This window comes from Oryx dammah, unplaced genomic scaffold (genome assembly GCF_014754425.2).
Source record: "Oryx dammah isolate SB20612 unplaced genomic scaffold, SCBI_Odam_1.1 HiC_scaffold_26, whole genome shotgun sequence".
NCBI lineage: Eukaryota > Metazoa > Chordata > Mammalia > Artiodactyla > Bovidae > Oryx > Oryx dammah.
In genome coordinates this window covers 42,292,811-42,317,784 of record NW_024070210.1, presented here as the reverse complement: position 1 = coordinate 42,317,784, position 24,974 = coordinate 42,292,811, and the positions used below count along the sequence as shown (strand labels likewise).

The 24,974-nt window shown below is 42.4% G+C and overlaps 1 protein-coding gene and 1 long non-coding RNA gene across 2 annotated transcripts in view; one reads left to right on the top strand and one right to left on the bottom strand.

Annotated features, from left to right (window-relative positions):
• ATP8B4 (ATPase phospholipid transporting 8B4 (putative)) overlaps positions 1-24,974 on the top strand; it is a 284,590-nt gene that overhangs the window by 239,285 nt on the left and 20,331 nt on the right. Inside the window, exon 24 of the mRNA XM_040226490.1 lies at positions 23,203-23,286. Coding sequence (XP_040082424.1) covers positions 23,203-23,286 — 84 coding nt within the window. The remainder of the gene's footprint in view (positions 1-23,202; positions 23,287-24,974) is intronic.
• LOC120852973 overlaps positions 18,000-24,974 on the bottom strand; it is a 29,286-nt gene continuing 22,311 nt past the window's right edge. The window contains exon 3 of the long non-coding RNA XR_005718693.1: positions 18,000-18,935. This is a non-coding gene — a long non-coding RNA (uncharacterized LOC120852973). The remainder of the gene's footprint in view (positions 18,936-24,974) is intronic.

Here is a 24,974-nt window from a genome sequence, read left to right as displayed (position 1 = left end):
AAGACCTTTCCATAGTTTGTTGCGGTCCACACAGTCAAAGGCTTTGGCATAGTCAATAAAGCAGACATAGATGTTTTTCTGGAACTCTCGTGCTTTTTCGATGATCCATCAGATGTTGGCAATTTGATCTCTGGTTCCTCTGCCTTTTCTAAATCCAGCTTGAACATCTGGAAGTTCACGATTCACATATTGCTGAAGCCTGGCTTGGAGAATTTTGAGCATTACTTTACTAGCGTGTGAGATGAGTGCAATTGTGTGGTAGTTTGAGCATTCTTTGGCATTGCCTTTCCTTGGGATTGGAATGAAAACTGACCTTTTCCAGTCCTGTGGCCCCTGCTGAGTTTTCCAAATTTGCTGGCATATTGAGTGAAGCACTTTCACAGCATCATCTTTCAGGATTTGAAATAGCTCAACTGGAATTTCATCACCTCCACAAGCTCAAAGGAAGTTAATGTGGTCTGGTATTCCCATCTCTTTAAGAATTTTCCAGTTTATTTGGATCTTGATTTTATCTTCTCAGAAATAAAAGTTTTCTTAGTACTTCCCCCCAAAAGGCACCAGGGTGGGGATATTTACCTGCTTATAGTTCCACCTTAAGTCCAACAAAGACAAGTGTGAGTGTGGCCTGTGCCCTCCTGGGCTATTGGTTTTTCCTCCCTTTGAGAATGAAACAAGGCTATTTGCTAAGTGGTGTTTTGAGATATCCAGTTTTCATACTGCAGATGTTTGGGGCTTTTGAAAGATCATAAGACACTGAAGAGATGTCAACTCTTACTTAGACCTCTTAGGACACAGAGAAGCAGTTAATGATTTGAATGTGCAGACACACAAAGCTTGGATAGGCAAGTTTACCGCCAGATTTGTCTTTGTTGAAACTGTGAAATTGAAATGAATGTTCAGTGAGTTGTAATCTCCACGTTTGTGTGATTTTCTGCTCTGTTTTCAGGATCTGATAAAACTGGCAGAGTCAGATGTTAAACAAGTAGATTTTTAATCTTCTCAACAGTATTTTCAGTTTGAAAGAGAACAGCAAGGGGGAAAAATTATTGCACCAAAGACATGAGTACCTGATGTAAACTCAGCTATGAGGCGCATCACCCATTTATGATTAGGTTTCATAAATGGTTGATTTTAGTGAGCATGTTTCTTTTCTGTGTTCCTGTCTTCTCCTTTTTATTATTTGTTATTACTAGGTGGGCCAAAAAGTTCATTAGGGATTTTCCATAAGATCTTATAGAAAAACCCAAATGAACTTTTTGGCCAACCCTATATTATTTTTTACACTGAAAACGAGTTAATTGCATGGTTTTCTTTTAAATCCATTGTCAGTCTGGACTGGCCCACTGTATTCTTTCTGACGGTGGTGAGTTGAGCTGGACCAGTGGTCCTTAATTTTTAATGTGCATGGGAGTTACCTGGAGGGCTTCTAAAGCACAGCTTCCCATCAAGTTTCTGATTCAGTGGGTAGGAGGCAGAGCCCAGGAATTTGCAGTTCTAGCAAGTTGCCTGTCGATGCTGATGCTGCAGGCAAGGGACTGTACTTTGAGAACCAGGGGGCTGGCCAATATAGAAGAAAATCTGAAGGTATGCTTTTTGAACCCAGAGCCCAGAGTGAAATGCAATCTGCTGATGCTGTTTTGTCCATTCTAGACTCTACTTATCTTTTCTGAGTCAGAGGGGCCACTTAAGCCAACATCTTATCATCCCTCCCAATAGAATTGTTCAGAGGGCTTAGAATCTCCTTATACACCTTGCCAAAACCTTGGCCCCTGAGGCTTATACATGCACTAAGACAAGGTCAGGAGAAAGAGGGATATTTGTTTTAGGAGAAAGGATTGCTTTTCCCAGTTAACTCAGTCTATTATGATTTTATCTAGCTTAACTCTGAGCTCCTCCAGGAAAGAAAGCATATCTGAGTTGTGCACACATGACTCTTTTTATTTATGTGTTTTGCTTATTTATTTTTATTTGGATGCACCGAGTCTTGGTTGTGGCATGAGGGGTCTTTGTTGTGGCATATGGGCTTAGTCTCCCCATGGCATGTGGGGTCTTAGTTCCCTGACCAGATACTGAGGCTCGGTCCTCTGCATTGGAAGCTGGATTCTTCACTGGCCCACCAGGGAAGTCCCTCAGCCTATACTCTTGAATGACACCTGGCACATAGAAGGTGTATAGTCATTTCAGTGTTGTAGGATGTCTCTAGAGTCCTTTCTTATGTTCCTTGAGGCAGATCCAGCAAGGAGAGTGCTTCCAGCTTGCCTCCGGTCATTCTTGCAGGTGCCACTTACTGTACCTGCACCAAGGGCCATTTCTATAGGCTTTGCATCTGGTCTGTGTAAATAAGTACAGCCTGACCAACACTGTGGAGTCAATGTCTTAAGATCTTAGTGTGTTATGGCATTGATTCCAGAAAGTAGAATGATGTTTTTTTCAGTTGCATTAATATTAATATGGTATGATAGTTAATTGGGCCACAGGTAATATTTAATTATTTATATATATATTTACCTTCATTCTAAAAAAGACATAGAGTGGATTTTCCCTGGTTTATTTTGCTTTGGCTGGGTCTTGGCTGATTTAATAAGGCAGGGAATATCCTCTTTAAGCAGAAGAGGAGTCACCACATGAGACCAATTGGGCTACTGAGTAGAATCTTGGGTTGCTATCTTGGATTGCTATTAGGGCCATTTTCCCTCATTTTTATGATGATTTGATCAAATTGAGAATTAGGTTTACACCTACTGGACAGGATACTTCAGTCTTACCACTAAAGGCTTTCATCAAATCAGTGAATATTTACTGTGTGTCAGACTGTGATGCCTGCAGGAACTGGTATCTTAGGTACAGAAAGGGATGTCTGAGAGGTCTCTTCTTGGTGGACATGGCAAACTGATCTCACAAATTTTATTGGCTGTCCACACTGTGGAGAATTTAAGGTTCCAGATCCAGGATTTTCACAAAAGTAGATAGGCTTGTCAGCAGAGTGGCAAGTAGTAACTTGTTATTATCTGTTGGAGAGGAAAAGGCAGCAGGTCAATGACAGTACCCTTGTAGTGGCATCAATGCTTTGATGTCATCTTCAATGGCCCTAGTAGCAATCCAAGATAGCAACCCAAGATTCTACGCAGTAGCCCAATTGGTCTCATGTGGTGACTCCTCTTCTGCTTAAAGAGGATATTCCCTGCCTTCTAGCTAACACTTAAATATCACTTACTATGTGCCAGGCATTGTTTAAATGTTTTACCTATATTTGTTCAATTCTTATAATAATCATATGAAGTAGGTCTTTTAATTATAGTCTGTCAGCTTTTTAAAAATAATTTTAAAATATTTTTAATTGTGCTAAGACACATAAACATAAAATTTACTGTCCTAACTATTTTAAATGTACCATTCAGTATATTAAAAGTACATTCACATTGTTATGCAACAGACCTTCAGAACTTTTTCATCTTATAAAACTGAAACAAACGCTATATCTGTTGAAAAGCACCTCCCTATTTCCTTCTCTCTCCAGCCCATGAAAATCACCATTTTTACTTTCTATTTCTTTTGAGTTTGACTGGATAATTTCAAATGACCTATGTTCTAGTTTACTGATTCTTTCTTCCACTTGGTTGATGCTCTCTATTGACATCTTCAGTCCTTGTATCCTTCAGCTGTAGGATTTTTGTTTTGATGATTTCCATTTCTTTGTCGAACTTCTCATTTTGTTTATGTATTGTTCTCTTAATCTTTGTTTCCTGTGGTTCTTACAGTTCACTGAAATTCTTCAAGAGGGTTATTCTGAATTCCTTGTCAGACAGTTCATAGATCTCCTTCAGCTTGGAGTACTGGATGGGTCAGCTGGCAGCCTCTGTGGCCAGGTAGGGGTTGCTGTCAGGGTCTCTAGTTAGGTGAAGTCCCTGCCTGTGCTCTGGGGTCAGAGGGCTGTTGCTGGCTGAGCTTTGTGATTGCTCATGGTAGATGACATCTCAGACTGTTTCCTGACCAGATGATGCTACTGGCTGGATTCTGTGTTTATGTAGAGCCACCTGCAGGACTGTAAGTTCGGAGGGACCTCAGGCTGTGCTCTGTGATTAGGTGGGACCAAAGTGTGTGCCCCAAAGCTGGGCTGGGTCCCTGTCTGGGTTCCTTCATCAGGTGGAACCCAGAGGTGATTTGCTCCATGGTTGAGTAGATGCACTAGCTGAGCTCCCTGAGGGGGCTGGGTTATAGGCAGTGTTAAGCAGTTGGGCAGTTCTGTATGTTGGGCTCTGCTTCAGGGTGGATGTATAGACTGGGGTCCTTGACTGGGTAGTATCACAGGCTGGGCTTTGAGGCTGCCCAGGGTCACTGTTCTGACTCCCTGGTTGTTTAGGGTCAGAAGCTATACCTAAGACTTGGGCAGGCCTTCTGATCTGGGGGTCTGTATAAACAGGCTGTAGGATGGAGGGCTCCCTGGGTTCACTGCCCAGACTTCCTGGTTCAGTGGGACTGGGGGCTATATTCAGCAGTTCAGTTCAGTTCAGTCGCTCAGTCGGGTCTGACTCTTTGCGACCCCATGAATTGCAGCACGCCAGGCCTCCCTGTCCATCACCATCTCCCAGAGTTCACTCAGACTCACGTCCGTCGAGTCCGTGATGCCATCCAGCCATCTCATCCTCGGTCATCCCCTTCTCCTCCTACCCCCAATCCGTCCCAGCATCAGTCCTTTCCAATGAGTCAACTCTTCGCATGAGGTGGCCAAAGTACTGGAGTTTCAGCTTTAGCATCATTCCTTCCAAAGAAATCCCAGGGTTGATCTCCTTCAGAATGGACTGGTTGGATCTCCTTGCAGTCCAAGGGACTCTCAAGAGTCTTCTCCAACACCACAGTTCAAGTTTTCTCTTCTGCCAGGGTAAGGCTACAGAACAGGCTACACAGCAAATATAGCTTGTTGACCGAGTACCCATATCAGGCAGAATTGCCTGGACCAAACAAGATTTCCTGGCCAGAAGTGGTTACTGGCTCAGTTCTGCAAATGGGCAGAGCCCTTGGCTGGCATCTCTGCTTCGGTGCTGCTGAGTGCTGATTGCTGTAAGCCCTGTCTCCCTTACATCTCTATCTGATCTACTTTGGGCTCTCTTTCTCTCACTGGAGAAACCATAGGCCCAGAGGACCCCTTTTGGTACAGTGCTGTGCCAGCCTGGGGGAGAGGTGACAGGGTCAAAGTGTAGTTGTTCTTCTTTCCCTTCTAATGTGATCCTTCTCAATCTCTGTGATGCAGTGGGGCACTCACCCCCATTCTTGGGGTTTCACAGTGCTCTCTTAGCTGTGGACAGTTGCTGGGTGGTCTTTTTGTGAGGGGAACTAAAGCTGGGGATGACCTAAGCTGCCATTATGATCACATCACTCCTGAGTCTCTCTTTTCTAGAAAGCATTTGTGTGGTATGCACTGATTCCCTGAGGACACTACCTACCTGAGATCTCTCTCTCTCTGTTTTAGGATTTTTTTTGAATTTAGATTGCAAACTCTGCTGAATACCATCAGAGATTCAGGTTTCAGGAGATTTTTTTTGTTTGTTTTTTTGTCTCTCCATTTAGCTGGTGTTAAGGCTGAAACAGGCAAATTTCCTTGCAGTCCCTTTCTGTGTGAAGATTTATTTCCTCTGTACTCTCACACTAAGGATTCAATCCTTTGCTGCCTTAGCTTTATGAGAATATTAGATCCCCACCTTGGTCTAATCTTTGCATCGATAATGCTGTCTCTTATGATAAATAGTCTTAGAGTCAATGAGATTTGGTATTACCCAAACTCACTTGGCATAGAGCCCTGTTTTTTCCAAGCAATATGCATAAAGTTCTATGGAACAGGTACCATACAGAACCCATCTTTGGGAAATTCTGGAATAGATGTCTCTGGTGACAGTTTCAAAACTATTTATCATAGTTTCAATGTTTTGAAGCAGTAAGATGTACAAAGCACAAAATGATGCTAAGAATAGTTTTCCGAGAAGAATAGGCTATTTATGGTCGTCTCTTTCAAAAACTTCTACTTTATTAATTAGCTCTAGTCTAGGATGAAATAACCCTGTCTTACATGCTAAAGTAGGGACGGGGGTTACATCTAAACTTTTATAAGCTCATTTTCACTATCCTCAAAGTTTTGTCCTTATTATAAAAACAAATATATGTGAATGTATATCAACTTTTATATATCTGAGAACATACATTTTGTACTTTCTCATTAAAAAAATCATCACATTTTTGAGAAATCCCTCTTGTTTTACATTCTTCAAAAATGTTGTTTTTCTTAATGGCACTCAGAAATGTACATTTATTACAAATTGTTTACTCTGAGTTCATAAACATTTAAATTTTTGTCATTTTAAATTGAATAATTCATCCCTTGCCCATAGCCATGAGTCACACGGCATTGTCAAGTTGCTAGTAAAAATGCTTGTTTACTGACTTCAGAAGAAAAGATAAAATGATGAATAGGTCAAGTCCCTACCCACAGCATACTCATTTTCTCATTGGGAAATAGACACAGGTACAAATATGTCTCATAGAAGTACTGAATTTGAAGTTAATAGGAGAGCAAGGGAAAGGGAGAAATCTATGAGGATTTGGTGTGACTTCACGGGCTCAATTAAATCTCAAGTGAGAATATGAATGTTTTCAAAATTAAGTGGAAGTCTGGAGGCCTGAAAGTCTAGCTACTTCAGGGAGGCAGGGGCTGCTTTGCATAAAATTATAAGTGTGTGTGTGCTCAGGCACATCCGACTCTTGGCAACCCCATGGCCTGTAGCCCGCCAGGTTCCTCTGTTCATGGAATTTCCAGGCAAGAACACTGGAGTGGGTTGCCATCTCCTTCTCCAGGGGATCTTCCTGACCCAGGGACAGACCTGCATCTCCTGCACTGGCAGCTGGATTCGTTATCTTTGTGCCATCTGGGAAGCAAAGGTATAAAAAAATTGATTAAAAGGAGGAAAACCCTCCTGTCACGCCTGAATACTTTCCAGCTGATCTGCTGTTAGTGGAATTTAAAATATCTTTTTAATTTCTAAAATTCCACTTAAAATCAACTCATTCAGAAATAACTTTTATAAACTGCATGGTATTACTTACTGTATAAAGCAAGAAGTATATTCTAGAACAGATGTTGTACTTTTATAAAGATGAAAACACTGGTGTTCCCCCATCCTACCCTGGGCTTCCCAGGTGGCACAGTGGTAGGAGAATCTGCCTGCCAGTGCATGAGACACAGGAGACGCAGGTTCGATCCCTGGGTCAGGAAGATCCCTTGGAAAAGGAAATGGCAATCCACTCCAGTATTCTTGCCTGGAGAATCCCAGGTACAGAGGAGCCTGGTGGACTCCAGTCTGAAGGTCATGGACTGAGCGACTAAGCACACACGCACGCTCCATACCACCCACGTGTGAGTGGGCTGATGTGTTAGTATTACTAAGAACTGGCTGTGAGGGCAACTTGAATATGGAATTGGGATTGGTCGGGTTCATGGCCTCTTTTCCATTCCCTGTTTTTCACTAGAAACTCCTGATTAACAACAGGTTTAACTGAAAAAATTCTTTGGCTTTTTTTCTTAGCCCTGTTTTTCTAAGGACAATATGCTGTAAATGAGGCAAGTGAAAAGAAAACAACATTTTTGGGAGAGACACTAGTCTGCATAGAATGAGAATTTTTGAATAGGGGACATTTTTGCAGTGACACTTTTTCACCCACTGAACTCATTGAGCTGTCCTGGGCCTCCAAAGCCACATGCTGGGTGACAGGCTTTTTTAGCCCATAGAGCCCATTAGAAAGCTGCTTACTTCCAATCTTGGAAGTAAGTTGGCCGTCTGAAGTCTTCCCACCCCTGCCATCCTTCTCCTAAATTGCTTCAGTGGAATTGAAAGCTCCGCAGTGAAATGGAGCCAGTAGTAATAAAACCTCCAGGGCCCCGCAGCTGCAGTAACATCAGGCATGTGTGCAGAGGTCCATCCTTGGCAGGCCTGATCTGCAGTCATCTCTTTAGTCCCCACAAGACTGAGACTCGCTGACATCCTCTAGCACAGAACCTATTGTCTCTGAATGCTCATTCATTTCTAAAGAGGAAACTGAGTGTCAGTTTGCGGCCAAGTGCTCTGTTGACCTCCAGCAATAAGAGAATGAACCAGAGGGATGCAGTTCCTGCCCTCAGGGAACTTAGCCTGGGAACAGTTTCATTTTCATAAATATGAAACTGATGTCGAGTAACTCTGTAGTCACCTTTCTCTTATTTTTCCACCAAGGGTTTTTTAAAATTAAATTTGTCATGGATGGGATGTATCTTGGGGCCAACCCTGTCCAATCTCAGCATGATTCATAAACACCTAAATATTTCTTCCCTGCCTCTCTCAACAGACTGCTTTGAAGTAATCCACTCTGCAGCTGAAAACATCTGACCAAACGTAAACAGATGTGCGTCCATAGACATGTTGTTAACTTTTAATACACCAGTTTAATTACTTAATGAAATGACATGTGCTGTTTCTTTACTACCTTGGCCTATCTCTCGGTGCCTGGTGAATTTTATCTAGGCTCTCATTCTCTGATGAGAGCTCCAGTAGGTTCCTGGTAGGTGGGTTGGGGCAGATGTGTGAGCCCATTCAGCTGTGACGTGCAAGGTTCCCAGGGGCCGATGGGTGGGACCTCTCACTGCTTGTGAGACGGTGGCCCTGAGGTCACTGGGATGGAGGATGGTGTGCTGCAGGCTGGTTGTGCTTGGTTTGTGGACTTTCCTTTGCTTAACCTCAGTGGCTCGCTTCTGTTGTGACTGTTTCTGGACACATGGGGAAAGAATATGCTGGGCAGGGACCAGACTCTCTTTGTTTGCTTTGCTGGGTGGACCTTTCCTGGGAGAAGCAGCCTGGACACAGAACAAAATGTGTGTACCTTGCTGAAATCTAGAATCTTTGCTCTGGCAGGGAATGTCAGTGATACTGAGTCTAGTTCCTCATTTTATAGAGGAGGAATCCAAGTTCCCCGAGTTGAGGATCAGCAGTAAACAAGGCGAAGACCAGAATTCACCATGCCTTCTGACTTTTTCTTCAGTGCTCGTTCTGCTCTGCTTGATGAGTGGCCACTGGAATCCTTACAGACTGGAGAGAATGGCTGGTGGTGACGATTTAGTTGCTGAGTCGTGTCTGGCTCTTGCGACTCCACAGACTGTAGCCTGCCAGGCTCCTCTGTCCATGGGACTTTCCAGACAAGAGTACTGGAGTGGGTTGCCATTTCCTTCTCCAAGGACCTTCGAGAGAATGGCTCTGTCTTTAAGAAAAAAAACCGTCTTCTCCTAACCCCTAATCAGGCAAATGTTTGCTTTATTTGGAATCTAAAGGAAGGAGAAACATCCACAAACATTCAGTATACTATGACTATGGGGAGAAAATGAACTCTCTTATTGAGAGGGAGAGACTTTGTACTGTAGGGAGTGTCTCCCACAACTCAGATCCTTAGAAAGGCCAGGCCTGCCTCTAGGCAAACTGCCTCCTGGAATCATCTGGAAGCTGAAGGCCACCTTCTGCCAGCAAACTGCCACTAAAAAGACAATTTAAATATAATCTCTCCTGATGAGATTTCCAACCAGATTTCTGGAGCAAGGGGATTTGGAGAAAGATCATATAAGTCTTTAAACTGAATGATGGATCCTTTCTAAGGACATACCTTATTCCAATCTGTTATCAAAGCCTGCATGGTTTTCGTGGAATCCTCTGTGGGCTCATGTATACTATCTATATGCGTAACTTATTTTTAAAGTACCTTATGCCTTCAAGACTTTTAATAAAAATAAACTGTCCTCAACTGGAGATAAGCTCCCCACCCCCCTCAGAAAAAAAAAAAAAAACAACCCATTGGTTGAATCCCTGTTTAGGAAATTCACATTTGAAACCATGCAAATACTGGCACTGTGTACTTCTGATATTATCTGATGACAATTTATCATTGTCAGTGAGATACAGGGCTGTGTATGTTTTTTTTTAAAGTTCTGCTGTGATATGGAAACAATTATCTTGTCAAGGCCAGAAAAACATTGGTTCTGTCAAACAGTATAAGAAAACTCATAATGAAAAGTTTGGAAAGTGACGTGAAAGAGTGCGACTAATCTCAAGGCTTGGATGACTTCATGGATTTGGTTACCTGCAAGCCCATCTCAACCTGGCTGGCAGTCCCCGTCCGCCTCCCCCCTCACTCCCCTGCCACCGCCTCGCCTTCCAGATGTGCTCTGGGGAAAACCCAGGGAGGGGTGGGTGCTCAGGCCTGGGCCATTACTCCTGGATCCAGCTAGTGGGTTTCTGTTAATTACACAAATCAGTAACAGATGTGTTGAGGCTGAGCACCTCATATTTATCCCACAATGTGTTTTCTTTAAATGGCAAATGTTTTTTAAGGCCAAAAAGAAAAAAAATGTATCATTATATAGTTCCCCTCTGAAACACACAGCAAAAGGGATGAATACATGTCTCCAGAGAGGTTTTCGTCCTGTCATTTGAACAAGGAGCTAAGCCAACGGTCTCAGAATAGAAAGCCCTTTGTAACTGTCTGAGATCCTTATTAAAGTTTATTTAAATGTGGTATTCTATAAATCATAGCTTTTGTGTTCCCCAAGCTGTTAGATTGTAATTTGTAGCTGGGGTATTTTTACTCTATATAAAATGGTCGATAAGGTTGATAAATTGCTCCCACAGAGAAGGGAGCAAGGAGGAGCTTTCCCTAAATAGGAAAACAGTGAGGTTGGGAAAAGGAACACTCCACTTTTTTTTTTTTTCCTGATCTGTAAAGAGACACTTTTAGGCTTCCAAACAGATTAGTAGCATCATGCAGAACAGAAAATTTGGAAGTAGGGGTGGTATGGCTGCCCCTAGGAGGATGCAGTTCCTAGGACAAATATTTTTGTTCAGGACTCCTGTTTATATAAACAATTTTGAATCACCCCTAATCAGAATGTCAGCAGTGGTCTGATATAGTCTCAGGCCAGAATGCTGCTCACACGAGAGGCGGCAGAAGAATCACTCCTCCACCCTACACCCCTCCCATCTCTTTGGGGCTTCTGGTCAACCCATAACAATGGAGAAGAGCAGGAGAGAGAGAGAGATGGGGATAGTGGAAGTAGTAGAGGGCTTGAGGATGCCTGGAAGGGGAGAAAATGGATGGGAGTCCATGTGGGTCATGATCTGGCTAGTATGTCCCTCTCATCTGGTCCTAGTCATCAGAGAGGATCTTTAAATTTTTCTGAATGTAGCTAAGGACTTAAAGGGGAAGTGGAACATTTACTAGGATAACTATCTGAGCAGCTGGAGATCTCTTGCAAGGAAAGGAAGAAGCCTGTAATAGTAGAAATACTGCTTGTGACTTAATTTTTTAAATCATTTCAGTTCAGTCACTTAGTCATCGTGGCCAACTCTTTGCGACCCCATGGACTACAGGACTCCAGGCTTCCCTGTCCATCACCAACTCCTGGAGCTTGCTCAAACTCATGTCCATTGAGTCAGTGATGCCATCCAACCATCTCATTCTCTGTCATCCACTTCGCCTCCTGCCTTCAATCTTGCGCAGCATCAGGGTCTTTTCCAGTAAGTCAGGTCTCTGCATCAGGTGGCCAAAGTATTGGAGTTTCAGCTTCAACATCAGTCCTTCCAATGAATATTCAGGACTGATTTCCTTTAGGATGGACTGGTTGGATCTCCTTGAAGTCCAAGAGACTCTCAACAGTCTTCTCCAGCTACGCAGTTCAAAAGCATCAATTCTTTGGTGTTCAGCTTTCTTTATGGTCCAACTCTCACATCCATACATGACTACTGGAAAAACCATAGCTTTGACTAGATGGACTTTGTTGGCAAAGTATGTCTTGGCTTTTTAATATGCTGTCTAGGTTGGTCATAGCTTTTCTTCCAAGGAACAAGCATCTTTTAATTTCATGGCTGCAGTCACCATCTGCAGTGATTTTGGAACCCAAGAAAATAAAGTCTGTCACTGTTTCCATTGTTTCTCCATCTATTTGCCATAAAGTGATGGGACAAGATGCCATAATCTTAATTTCTTGAATATTGAGTTTTAAGCCAGCTTTTTCATTCTCCTTTTTCTCTTTCAAGCCCCTAAAGCCTAAACTGTGCTAAGTCAATACACATCACTGGGAAAGGTGTTTTTTAAAAGTGAGTGACTCATGAATGACATTTGTAGAGGCAAAACTAGAGTTAGAGTAAACAGTGGTTGATATAATGAAATATTCACGAGGAAAGTACATAATTATATCAAGGTATTTCATGTTCTTTAAATCATGCTCTAATTTCCCATTGATTTTATTAATATAGTAGTTATGGGTACAAATATCTTTGGTTGTAGCAATAAAGGATTGTATTTCCATAAAAAATTATAATCAGTAGGAAAATGCACCTTTTTAAAAAAATTATTAAACATACGACTTGAGGCTTGAATCTTTGCATGTTTCTTCCTCCCTCTGTCCCTCCCTATCTTCCTTCCTTCCCTCCTTATTGAAGGTATTCACTTATGGGCACTATCCATTTGTCAGACACAGAGTTTTATGTGCAGTAGTAAATAATATCTCTATTACTTTGCCAGGCAAAGGGGAACACAGTGAACTCCTGCCCTTGAAAACTGTGTGTCCCAGCCTGGGAGGATTTGGTGAGGAGTTTTATAGCAATGGTTCAAAGAGGGGATGTACTGATAAGGGTCAGGGTATATGAGGGCCTGTACTCCATTAACCTGGTCTCAGGTAATCTCTTGATGCATTTCTCTGGTTCTTTTAATCTGGCCTCTGTGGTCTTCTCTGGAAGGAAGAGTGCTGACATCTTGCATTTGTTGGGGATTTTAGTGTGAGCTAAAGAGCTCAAAGTTATTCTTATGTATGTCCCTTGAGGTTATTGTTATGTGCTTCTGTTAGGTCCATACCACACCTAGAAATGGTCTGGACCTAACAGAAGCATAAGATATTAAGAAGAGGCGGCAAGAATACACAGAAGAACTGTACAAAAAAGATCTTCATGACCGAGACAACCATGATGGTATGATCACTCACCTAGGGCCAGACATCCAGGAATGCGAAGTCAAGTGGGCCTTAAGAAACATCACTATGAACAACGTTAGTGGACGTGATGGATTTCCAGCTGAACTATTTCAAATCCTGAAAAAATGATGCTGTGAAAGTGCTGTACTCAATATGCCAGCAAATTTGGAAAACTCAGCAGTGGTCACAGGACTGGAAAAGGTCAGTTTTCATTCCAATCCCAAAGAAAGGCAATGCCAAAGAATGCTCAAACTACCACACAATTGCACTCATCTCACACGCTAGTAGAGTAATGCTCAAAATTCTCCAAGCCAGGCTCCAACAGTATGTGAACCGTGAACTTCCATATGTTCAAGCTGGATTTAGAAAAGGTAGAACCAGAGATCAAATTGCCAATATCTGCTGGATCATCAAAAAAGCAAGAGAGTTCCAGAAAAACATCAACTTCTGCTTTATTGATCCATGTCAAAGCCTTTGACTGTGTGGATCACAACAAACTGGAAAATTCTTCAAGATATGGGAATACCAGACCACCTTACCTGCCTCCTGAAAAATCTGCATGCACGTCAAGAAGCAACAGCTAGAACTGGACATGGAACAACAGACTGATTCCAAATAGGAAAAGGAGTACATCAAGGCTGTATATTGTCATCCTGCTTATTTAACTTACATGCAGAGTACATCATGTGAAATGCTGGGCTGGATGAAGCACAAGCTGGAATCAAGATTGCCAGGAGAAATATCAATAGCCTCAGATATGCAGATGACACCACCATTATGGCAGAAAGTGAAGAGGAACCAAAGATCCTCTTGGTGAAAGTGAAAGAGGAGAGTGAAAAAGTTGGCTTAAAACTCAACATTCAGAAAACTAAGATCATGGTATCTGGTCCCATCACTTCATGACAAATAGATGGGGAAACAGTGGAAACAGTGAGAGACTTTATTTTGGGGGGCTATAGAACCACTGCAGATGGTGACTGCAACCATGAAATTAAAAGACGCTTGCTCCTTGGAAGAAAAGCTTTGCCCAACCTAGACAGCATATTATAAAGCAGAGACATTACTTTGCTGACAAAGGTCCATCTAGTCAAAGCTATGGTTTTTCCAGTAGTCATGTACACATGTGAGAACTGGACTATAAAGAAAGCTGAGTGCCAAAGAATTTATGCTTTTGAAATGTGGTGCTGGAGAAGACTCTTGAGAGTCCCTTGGACTGAAAGGAGATCCATCCAGTCCATCCTAAAGGAGATCAGTCTTGGGTGTTCATTGGAACGACTGATGCTGAAGCTAAAACTCCAATAATTTGGCCACCTGATGCAGAAAACTGACTTATTGGAAAAGACCCTGATGCTGGGAAAGATTGAAGGCAGGTGGATAAGGGGATGACAAAGGATGAGATGGTTGGATGCCATCACTGATGGACATGTGTTTGAGCAGGATCCCAGAGTTGGTCATGGACAGCAAAGCCTGGCATGCTGTAATCCATGGCGTCATAGAGAGTCGGACACGACTGAGTGACTGAACTGAAACTCCCTTGAGGTGGAACCAGGACCTTGTCCTAGGCTTCAGTGTTGTTTCTTTGCTTTTTCACCCTGTCTCTGCATCCTGTTCCTGATTAACAGTTGCTGGAATCTTCCCTTTGAAACTCAAGGTCATACAGGTTGGAGATGTTCCCTACAAACAAGAAATGGGGGATGAAAGGCCCCATGGGATCCTGCAGTTTCACCAAGAAGCTTGAAGTCTAGTGGGGAGGGCCTGGGAACCAGCACATAGATAATTATTGAGTCGACAGCTGTGAAGCAGTGAGGTATGGAATGTCATGGGACTACTGGCCTGGAACCCAGCTATGGAAGATGGCAGTGGGCAGAGCTCAGAAAGGCTTACTAGAAGATCTGACCCTGGGCTGACCTTTCAGGGATCCGTCAGAGTAAAGCAGGTGAAGAGGGAAAGAATGGGGGGATTCCCATCCCAAACTGAAGTGAAGACTGGTTTGGGCTGGAACACCACTCATCTGGCATGGTTAAGTCAGTGGGGTTTGGGATTAATTTAATGTGGGGTGTTGGAGAGAGGAAGAGAGATCAGATTTCTGACTTGGTCTCTGGGATGGAAGTGGCAGTGTCAGAAACTGATTTAGGGAGCATAGGAAGGGGCCTGGTTAAGGGACTGTGAGAATGAGTCCAGGCCTGGACACACTGAATTTGCAAAGCCCATGGCATGTCCTCAGGGGAGGGTCTACTAGCAAGTTAAATGTTTAACATTTATAAAAAGTTGTAAAATATTCAACAAATCTTTTTAGAGCACCCACCATTGGCTAGACACTGGTCTAGATATGGGAGTTATCGCTATGCATAAGTCTCTGTTTCATGGAAATTATATTCTGTGCTGTGCTTACTCTGTCCTGTCTGACTTTGCGACTCCATGGACTATAGTCCACCAGGCTCTTCTGTCCATGGGGACTCCCCAGGCAAGAATACTGGAGTGGGTTGCCACGCCCTCCTCCAAGGGATCTTCCCAAACCAGGGATTGAATCCAGGTCTCCCACATTACAGAAAGATTCTTTACTGTCTGAGCCAGCAGGGAAGCCCAAGAATACTGGAGTGGGTAGCCTGTCTCTTCTCTAGGGGAACTTCCTGACCCATGAATCGAAGTGTGGTCTTCTGCATTCCAGGCAGATTCTTTACCAGCTGAGCTACCTGGGAAGATTATATTCCAGTGGGATGAAAACAGATAATAAAGGAGTAAATCAGTGAGGTAATTTCAGAATTGCTATTAACAAAGCACTGGGTATTGTAGAAGTTCTCATTGGGAAGTTAACACTGGAACTGTGTCCTGAGTGTTTAGAGGAAAATGTTCATATGAATACCCTGGGGTTCAAGTATTCCAGACAGAGGGCATAGCAAGTGCAAATGTCCCCTGACATAGGAATGAGCCTGGTAAGTTAGAGAAAGACCATCGGTGAAGCTGAAGCTCCGTGAGAGAGGACGGGAGTGGAGTGAGGCAAAGTTGAAGAGGTAGGCTGCATGGATCAGGAAGGGCCTTAAGGCATGGTGCAGTCTTAGAAGTTTACTGTAAGTAAAATGGGAAACCACTTGAAGGTTTTAAGCAAATCATTTTAAATGACAAAAACCAGCATACAGAATTCTATTTGTTGTACACTTTCAACTATATAAAATGACATGAGCAGGGAAGCTTTTAAAGAAACTTGCCAAATGATGCCACGGATTGAGCAGTGGATTCATACCACAGTCAGTGCTGTGAATGCTGAGTACCAGGGCTGGAAGTTGGTCCTGACACTTGATAGGCCAGCTGTTTTACAACTCTGTGATCTCAGGACTCTATCAATATTTATTATTTGTTGTTATTATTTAGTTGCTAAGTCATGTCTGACTCTTTGCGACCTCATGGACTATAGCCCACCCAGGCTCCTCTGTCCTTGGCATTTTCCAGGCAAGAATACTGCAGTGGGTTGCCATTTATTTCTCCAAGGGATCTTCTCGACCCAGGATCGAACTCACATCTCCTGCATTGGCAATATATTAGGAATTAAAATGGAGGAAAGTTAAACATTTATTAAAAATAACACCCATGACATGCTTATCTAAATAACATATTTTAGTGAAAAAAAATTATGGTACTTTTCAAAATAAAAAATTAGTTTTGCAAAGAGAGTGAGTTTTTATACTTAAGTTCTTACTATTTATCACAACAGGAGGCACTTGGGTTCTCACATCTGCTTCTGTATCCATTTGGTTGTGACATCACACATCATATATACTCATATGAGAATGAGAGTAAAGAGGGAAAGTAAACAGCTTCTTAGCATCATTCTGATAATAGTTTTGACACTGTGGATGCTCTAAAAGTTCCCTATATCACTTTGAAAATCTTTGTGTTCAGTGGCATTGGGCAGTCTCCTAACTTAATGGGCCTCAAACTAGTTTCCCCTATCTGTAAACTGGAAGCTGTTAATAGCACCAGCCTCACAGGATTGTTGTGATTATTTAATGAGTCAATAACATCTGGCCCATAGGGTGTTCCATACATATCAGCCAGCTAATTTTTGTTTTCTTTTTGTTGTGATTCTGTGTGGCAGCGAGCCCTCTTGCAAGAAATTGTAAAAAACTCATTTAAACTTTATTCTCACTAATTTTCCTTTCCTGTCCTCTCTTCCTCAAGTTGTGAAATGAGGCTTCAGATCTTAACACCAGCTTACAAACGCTACCATCAGATAACTGCAGGTTTAATGCTAAGCACTTTGTGGTGATGTTCATGGCGCTTTAGACCAGACCATCAGTTACTGATTGTTTTGTTGTTGTTTAGTTGCTAAGTTGTGTCTGACTCTTTTGGGACCCCATGGATTGTAGCCCACCCAGGCTCCTCTGTCCATAGGATTTTCCAGGCAAGAATATGGAGTGGGTTGCCATTTCCTTCTCCAGGGGATCTTCCTAATCCAGGGATAAAATCTGTGTCTTTTGTATTGACAGATGGAATTTTTTACTGCTGAGCCACCAGGGAAGCCCCACTCACAGTTTAGCTTGTCATAATTTTCCAGATTCTTTCTTTCTTGATGAGGAAATCATGTCCTCAGTGAGTAGAAGTTGGATGGTGGATGAGGTAGAGGAAAAAGAGATCCAACAGTGTGAGGTTTTGCCTGGGGCTATCAGACTTCAATTAAATTGCTTTCCCCCTCTTAAATATTCCATGCTTCAATCATGAAATGAATTGATATGAAACCATCATAAAATATTTGAGGGTATGTGTCAGCTACTGCTTTCTTTCTCGATGGGATGAGTGAAATTCTCAATCTTGGCTTCACAGTGGACTCACCAGAGAAATTTTTTAAATTGTCAATACTTTGATCATCCCACCTCCAAAGATATTGATTTAATTGGCCTGGATATGGCATGGGCATCAGGATATTTAAAATACTCCCATTGCCCAAAGTCCCACCAGACTGTGACTAAAGAATAGGTCATGTGTTTCCCTTTTTATTGTAAAAAATAACAAATCTACAAAAAAGTACATAATATATAAACATCAGCTTAACAAATTGTAAAATGAACACTCACATGCCCATGATCCAGTGCAAGAACCAGAAGGTTGCCAAACCCCAGAAGCTCCCTTGCCTTTTCTCAGTCACACCTCATTTTCCAACTCTCTGGAGGTAATCATTGCCCTGATATTTTATAATCATGTTCTTTTATAGTTTTACCATATGAGTATAAACCTTTAAACAACATAGATTGGCACATTTTTAAACTTTGCTGAAAGGGAATCATACTTTTTTGTCTGGCTTCTTTTGCTCAACATCATATATATTTTTTGATTCATTTGTGGTTTTGGATACAGTTATATAGTTCCTTGCTTTTCATTATTTTGTAGAATTCTATGATATCAGTATAACACAGTGTCTGCCATGAATGTTTCTGGTTTGGGGCTTTTATAACCAGTGCTGGTATGAGCGTTTTCATAGGTCTCTTGGTGCAGGAAGGCAGGCATTCTGACATATATTTCTAGGAACAGACTCGTTGGACACATTGGCTCATCTGAAGGAAGAGAAAGAGGCTGAGCAGACAGGAGTTTGGCAGATAGGAGGTGGTATCTGCAACTCTGTTAACACTCTACTGTGGGCTGGGCCCCTGGAGGGTTGCACTGCTCTGAGCCATGTGCCCTGGGGATGCTGAAGATTTACAGAAGGCAACTGAGGTGCTCAGGACCCTCTGCTTTTAATCATTTTCTGAGACTAGAGGGATAATGTTCCCGTCAAGGGTAGAGATCCTGTTGACATACTTCCCAATCTGGACGGCCTCCTGGGATTAGGGTCTATGGCAGGACACCTGGTTGGCCCACAAAACATCAGGCTTTCATCCCAACCTCAGAAGCTCATAGAATGAGATAAACATGGTCTCTGGAGAAAAAAAAAAACCATCATCCTAGGCCTTGAAGTGGTTCTTAAATTCTCATCCTGTCCCCGATCTTGACAGGTAGCCCCCATTCATTAGTTCATTGAGGCTTTGATGAAGATACTTTTTTCACCCTTAGTTTTTGTTGTTGTTGTTGTCTTCAGTGGGGAATTCGGTGTTAATCAGTTGTTATTGATGGCACATGTCTCTGCCACATATAGGGTTTCCCAGGTGGCTCAGTGGTAAGGAATCTGCCTGCAGTGCAGGAGATGCAAGAGACACAGGTTCAATCCCCATGTCAGAAAGATCCCCTGGGGAAGGAAAAGGCAACCCACTCCAGTATTCTTGCCTGGAGAATTCCATGGACAGAGGAGCCTGGAGGGCTGCAGTCCATGAGTTCACAAAGAGTGGGACACGACTGAGCATGCACACGTGCATCTTCAGTGGGGAGTTTGGTGTTAATTAGTTGTTATTGATGGCACGTGCTCCTGTCTTATGAGCACCATAAATCCAGGCTTTTTTCAGATACCTCTGCTAGAATATCCTGGGGTTTCCAGGGAATGCTGACAAGCTTTTCTGGTCTGTTATGGTTGCCTGAGACTCCAGGCAATTGCCCTGCCCTTCTGCAGGTTCTCTCTTGCCACACACAGTCACAGATCCTCTAGGATTTGCGCTGTCTGTACTACTTTGCTCCCAGCATAAACATAGGCTGAGGTATGCTAGAGTTAGCCCATATTGGTCCCTAAGGACGGCTTGTTAAATGTGAGCCAGTGGTTAAACACAGCTGTTAATGAAAATTAAATTCGGTAAACTTATAATTTAAATAAACTATATGGAAAACAAAGTTCATAACTAATCCAAACTCATCACTTAAAACAAATTATTTACTTTAATTGGAGGACAATTACTTTACAATATTGTGAGTGTTTTTTGCCATATATCAATATGAATTGGCCACAGGTATACATGTGTCCCCTCCACCCTGAAGCCCCCTCCCACCCCATCCCCATCCCATCCGTCTTGGTTGTCACAGAGTCATGGCTTTGGGTGCCCTGCTTCATGCATCAAACTCGCACTGGTTATCTATTTTTACATATGGTAATATATATGTTTCAGTGCTATTCTCTCAAATCATCCCACCCTCTCCTCCTACTGAATCACTTTTAAATGAGTTCACCATCTTTTGCTGATTATGCTCTTGAGGTTAATTGTATCTGTTGGATTAATGTGGTAGAAATACTGTACAGTGGTGTGCTATGGCACATCTCTTCTTAACCCAGTGATATGACCACTTGAACAGCCAATGGAAAATATTTACATCATGGAAGCTGGTAAATGTTACAACTCAGGCTTTTTCTTTTTTTTTTAAGAGCTAGTTGTTAAACACCTAGCATATCACTGGACATAAGACCCCTTTTCAGATCCTCACAGCAGAGTTCAGGCAGAATTTAATAAGCCTCAAAGTGGTGCTAGTGGTAAAGAACCCGTCTGCCAAAGCAGCAGGTGTAAGAGGTGCAGGTTTGATCCCTGGGTTGGGAAGATCCCCTGGAGGAGAGCGTGGAAACCCACTCCAGTATTCTTGCCTGGAGAATCCCCATGGGCAGAGGAGCCTGCTGGGCTACTGTCCACAGGGTAGCAAAAAGTTGGACACAACTGAAATGACTTCACATGCACACACACATAACAAAAGAGAACTTAAAAACTGGTTACTAGAAATGGTTATTCTGAGTCACAAGCATAGGCCTCTTGATGGTGGTCCCTAATGTTGCCCCTTTGCCTAAATCCTGTCTCAACTGTTTATTGGTAGTAGAATTCAACTTTCCTGCCTTGTGTTTGGCATACCCTCAAAGAGAATGACATTGAGCAGGTCTTTCCTATGTAGATTCCAGGCCTCAACTCTCTGAGATATTCAGAGAATAAAGCAAATTCCTTCCTTCTCTCATCTAGCCCACATCTCCATTTTTCTGTTCTCATTTTTTCTTTTTTTTTTTTGCCCTAAGAATGAAGTCTCCGTGAATTGATTGACATGTCCATGCTCCTTACTTCTTACCAAGGGACTAACCTTGCTGAGAATACAATAATCAGCATTTTTCACAGTGTCTGGTTTATTCAGTGTTGAATAAAACCACCTGTGGAGCTTCAACAGAAATTTCAGATTGAGATTCGGCCTTTAAAGACTGGCTTCCACTTCTCTTTTCCTTGAACAAGTATACACCATCTCAAGAACAAACAGCAATGCAAAGACATATAATAGTCCAAATCCAGATTTACCAATAAAGCCACCGAAATATTTTTTTCTTCTATATTATCTACATGTATAGGACATGATTTGAAAGAGTGCCTTACCTATGTTATATGTTGAACCTACCTTTAGCTTCTCTTTCTGGAACATTTGCATTTAAGATTCCTGTTGCTTTCAGAATTTCCCTAAGAAGAAAGTGTGCTTCAGAAAATATTCAAACTCCAGCACTTCTTTCCACTGATCATCTGATCCAGTCGCCTTCATCTCTCACCTGGAGCACTGCACTAGCCTCCTAATTGGTTTCCCAACTTCCACAATTGTGCCTCTTTAGTCTTTTCTCAGCACAGAATCCAGAGAATCAGGTTAAAGTACAAATCATGATGTTCCTGTGCTCAAAATCCTCTAATGCCATCATCTTTTATTTAGGGAACAATCCATAGTTACCTCTATAGGATCCTCGTGTAATTTTTTATTTGAAATTCATGATACTCCATGTAGGTTGCTCTGCTCCAGCCAAATGGGCTGTCTTGCTGTCCTCTGAACCTGCCAGATGCTTTCTTGCCTCACAGATTTTTCATGTGATCTACTTGCCATGTGAAATGTTCATGTCCCAGAAAGCTGCATATTTTGATCCTTAATTTTCTTCATATTTTTTTCTCAAATGTTCCTTCTTAGTGATACCTTCTCCAATCACCTTACAACCCTTCCATATTTCCTACCCTCTTTCTACCCTAGTATTTATTTGTTACTTTCTTACTCACTCATTTACTCATCAACTATATATCTTGTTTATTATATAAAATCTTTTTTGTTGTTTGTTTCCTCGGCACTATTACAGTGAAGATTTCATGAGGAATTTTTATCTGATTGTATCATGTTAAGTTATCATTGCTGAGAACCTGGTACCTGGTACATAGTGGTTTCTTAATAAATATTGAATGAATGAATGATACAGTGGTAGAACAGACATTGGTTAGGGGCTGGAGACCTATGTTTTATTTTATTTGTTTTAAATTTTTTTTTTTTTTTTTTGCTGCATCAAGTCTTAGTTGTGTCATGTGGGATCTTTCATCATGATGCAGGGACTCTCTGGTGTGGCTCGAAGGCTCTAGAGGGCACAGACTTCAGCAGTTGCATCATATGGGCTCTCTAGTTGTGGCACACAGGCTCCAGATTATGTGGGCTCAGTAGCTGTGGAGCGTGGCATGTGGAATCTTAGTTCCCTGACCAGGGATCGAATCTACATCCCCTGCATTGCAAGGCAGATTCTTAATCACTGGAACACCAGGGAAGTCTCTAGAGCTGGAGACCTATGTTTTAATCTTTCCCTTTGCCTGTGATAAGGTCTATAATACTTCTTCCATTCTGTTTCTACATTTCTATATACTTATTAATACAAAGGATACATAAGAACTATTTCACATGCCTCACTTTTAGTGAGGTTCATGCAAGGAAATGTTGTCTACAGGTGTGAGGGGGTATTTTTATTGTCTGATTTATATCCAGTGTAGCAAGCAGCTAACTCCATGCCCACCTTGCTTTAAACCACTCACAAGAAAAAGTTCTCCATGTGAACACAGGATGGAGCTGACAGGTTCACTTCTGTATCTCCCTCTGAAGATGTTCATGGATCCTTTGCTTATTGCTTAGCAGTTCAGGTAATTGGACTTATAGAAGACATTGAAAACCTAAAGGGTGAAATAACCCACCAGAGGGGCCAGAGCCGGTGTGCCTACAGCACTGTTAGGTGTTCTACGTGTCTCATGCCCTTCTCCCCAGCTGAAATTCTACAAGGAAAGTATGACTTCATTTTAGAGATGAAGAGATTGAAGTTTAGAGAGATCTAGGTGTCCCATAAAGCAGCAAAGCTGATAGGAGAATGAGCCTGGGGAGAACTCAGGTCTGTCTGACTCTAACACCAAACTCCCATCCACTTTAGGAAAATTGAGATAGTTAGTCCAAGAGCCTAAAAGTGAATATTCTCACACCTATGCATGCTGTTTGTCACTGATGTGTTAATTTCATTTCAGACTGTCTACGACCAGTGGTTCATTACCCTTTTTAACATTGTCTACACATCGCTGCCTGTTTTAGCCATGGGGATTTTTGACCAGGTATGTGTTTTCCTTTGTCTTTGTAACTTACTTTGCTCTGTTGATGCCTTTTAGTTGCTTTTAGCTTCTAAGAAGCTTTTGAACTGTGGTGTTGGATAAGACTCCTGAGAGTCCCTTGGACTGCAAGAAGATCAAACCAGTCCATCCTAAAGGAAATCAGTCCTGAATTATTCATTGGAAGGACTCATGCTGAAGCTGAAACACCAATACTTTGGCCACCTGATGCAAAGAACTGATTCATTTGAAAAGACCCTGAAGCTGGGAAAGATTGAAAGCAGGAGGAGAGGGGGACGACAGAATGAGATGGTTGAATGGCATCACCGACTCAATGGACATGAGTTTGAGTAAACTGTGGCAGTTGGTGATGGACAAGGCGGCCTGGCATGCTGCAGTCCATGGGGTTCAAAGAGTTGGACACGACTGAACAACTGAACTGAACTGAGAAGATGCAAATCATGGCAAGAGTGCTAAGAATGGAGTCGATACCTTAATAGGTATCACATGGATCAAAAACCCTTCCAACTCCCCCAAAAGATCTTGGATTAGGAGAAATATTAATAACCTCAGATATGCAGATGGACACCACCCTTATGGCAGAAAGTGAAGAGGAACTAAAAAGCCTCTTGATGAAAGTGAAAGTGGAGAGTGAAAAAGTTGGCTTAAAGCTCAACATTCAGAAAACAAAGATCATGGCATCTGGTCCCATCACTTCATGGGAAATAGATGGGTAAACAGTGGAAGCAGTGTCAGACTTTATTTTGGGGGGCTCCAAAATCACTGCAGACAGTGACTGCAGCCATGAAATTAAAAGACCCTTACTCCTTGGAAGAAAAGTTATGACCAACCTAGAGAGACAGAGACATTACTTTGCCGACTAAGGTCCGTCTAGTCAAGGCTGTGGTTTTTCCTGTGGTCATGTATGGATGTGAGAGTTGGACTGTGAAGAAGGCTGAGTGCCGAAGAATTGATGCTTTTGAACTGTGGTGTTGGAGAAGACTCTTGAGGGTCCCTTGGACCGCAAGGAGATCCAACCAGTCCATTCTGAAGGAGATCAGCCCTGGGATTTCTTTGGAAGGAATGATGCTAAAGCTGAAACTCCAGTACTTTAGCCACTTCATGTGAAGAGTTGACTCATTGGAAAAGACTGTGATGCTGGGAGGGATTGGGGGCAGGAGGAGAAGGGGACGACAGAGGATGAGATGGCTGGATGGCATCATGGACTCGATGGACGCGAGTCTGAGTGAACTCTGGGAGTTGGTGATGGACAGGGAGGCCTGGCGTGCTGCGATTCATGGGGTCGCAAAGAGTCAGACAGGACTGAGTGACTGAACTGAACTATCCTCTTAAAGACTCACACCGTACATTATTTTCTCCAAAGGCTCTGAGAGGTTCTATAAGAAATAGTCTCTTTAATTACATTGTAGCCCAGAATTTCCCAAACTCATAGGACTGTATGTTTACTTACTTATTTTTCATGTAGAACTGACCAATATGCCCCAGAACTAGTCTCTCTAGTTCACACACTGGGAATCCTGTATTAGCCTCTGAACTATGTATTAGTTCAGAACTATATTAGCCAGTGAACTGTGTGAGGATACATAGAGAATCATGGAGCTGGGCTGGAGTGCAAAGATCTAGCATCTGTGGTGAAACTGCCCAGCATGACTCAGAACAGAAACTCCAGGCCA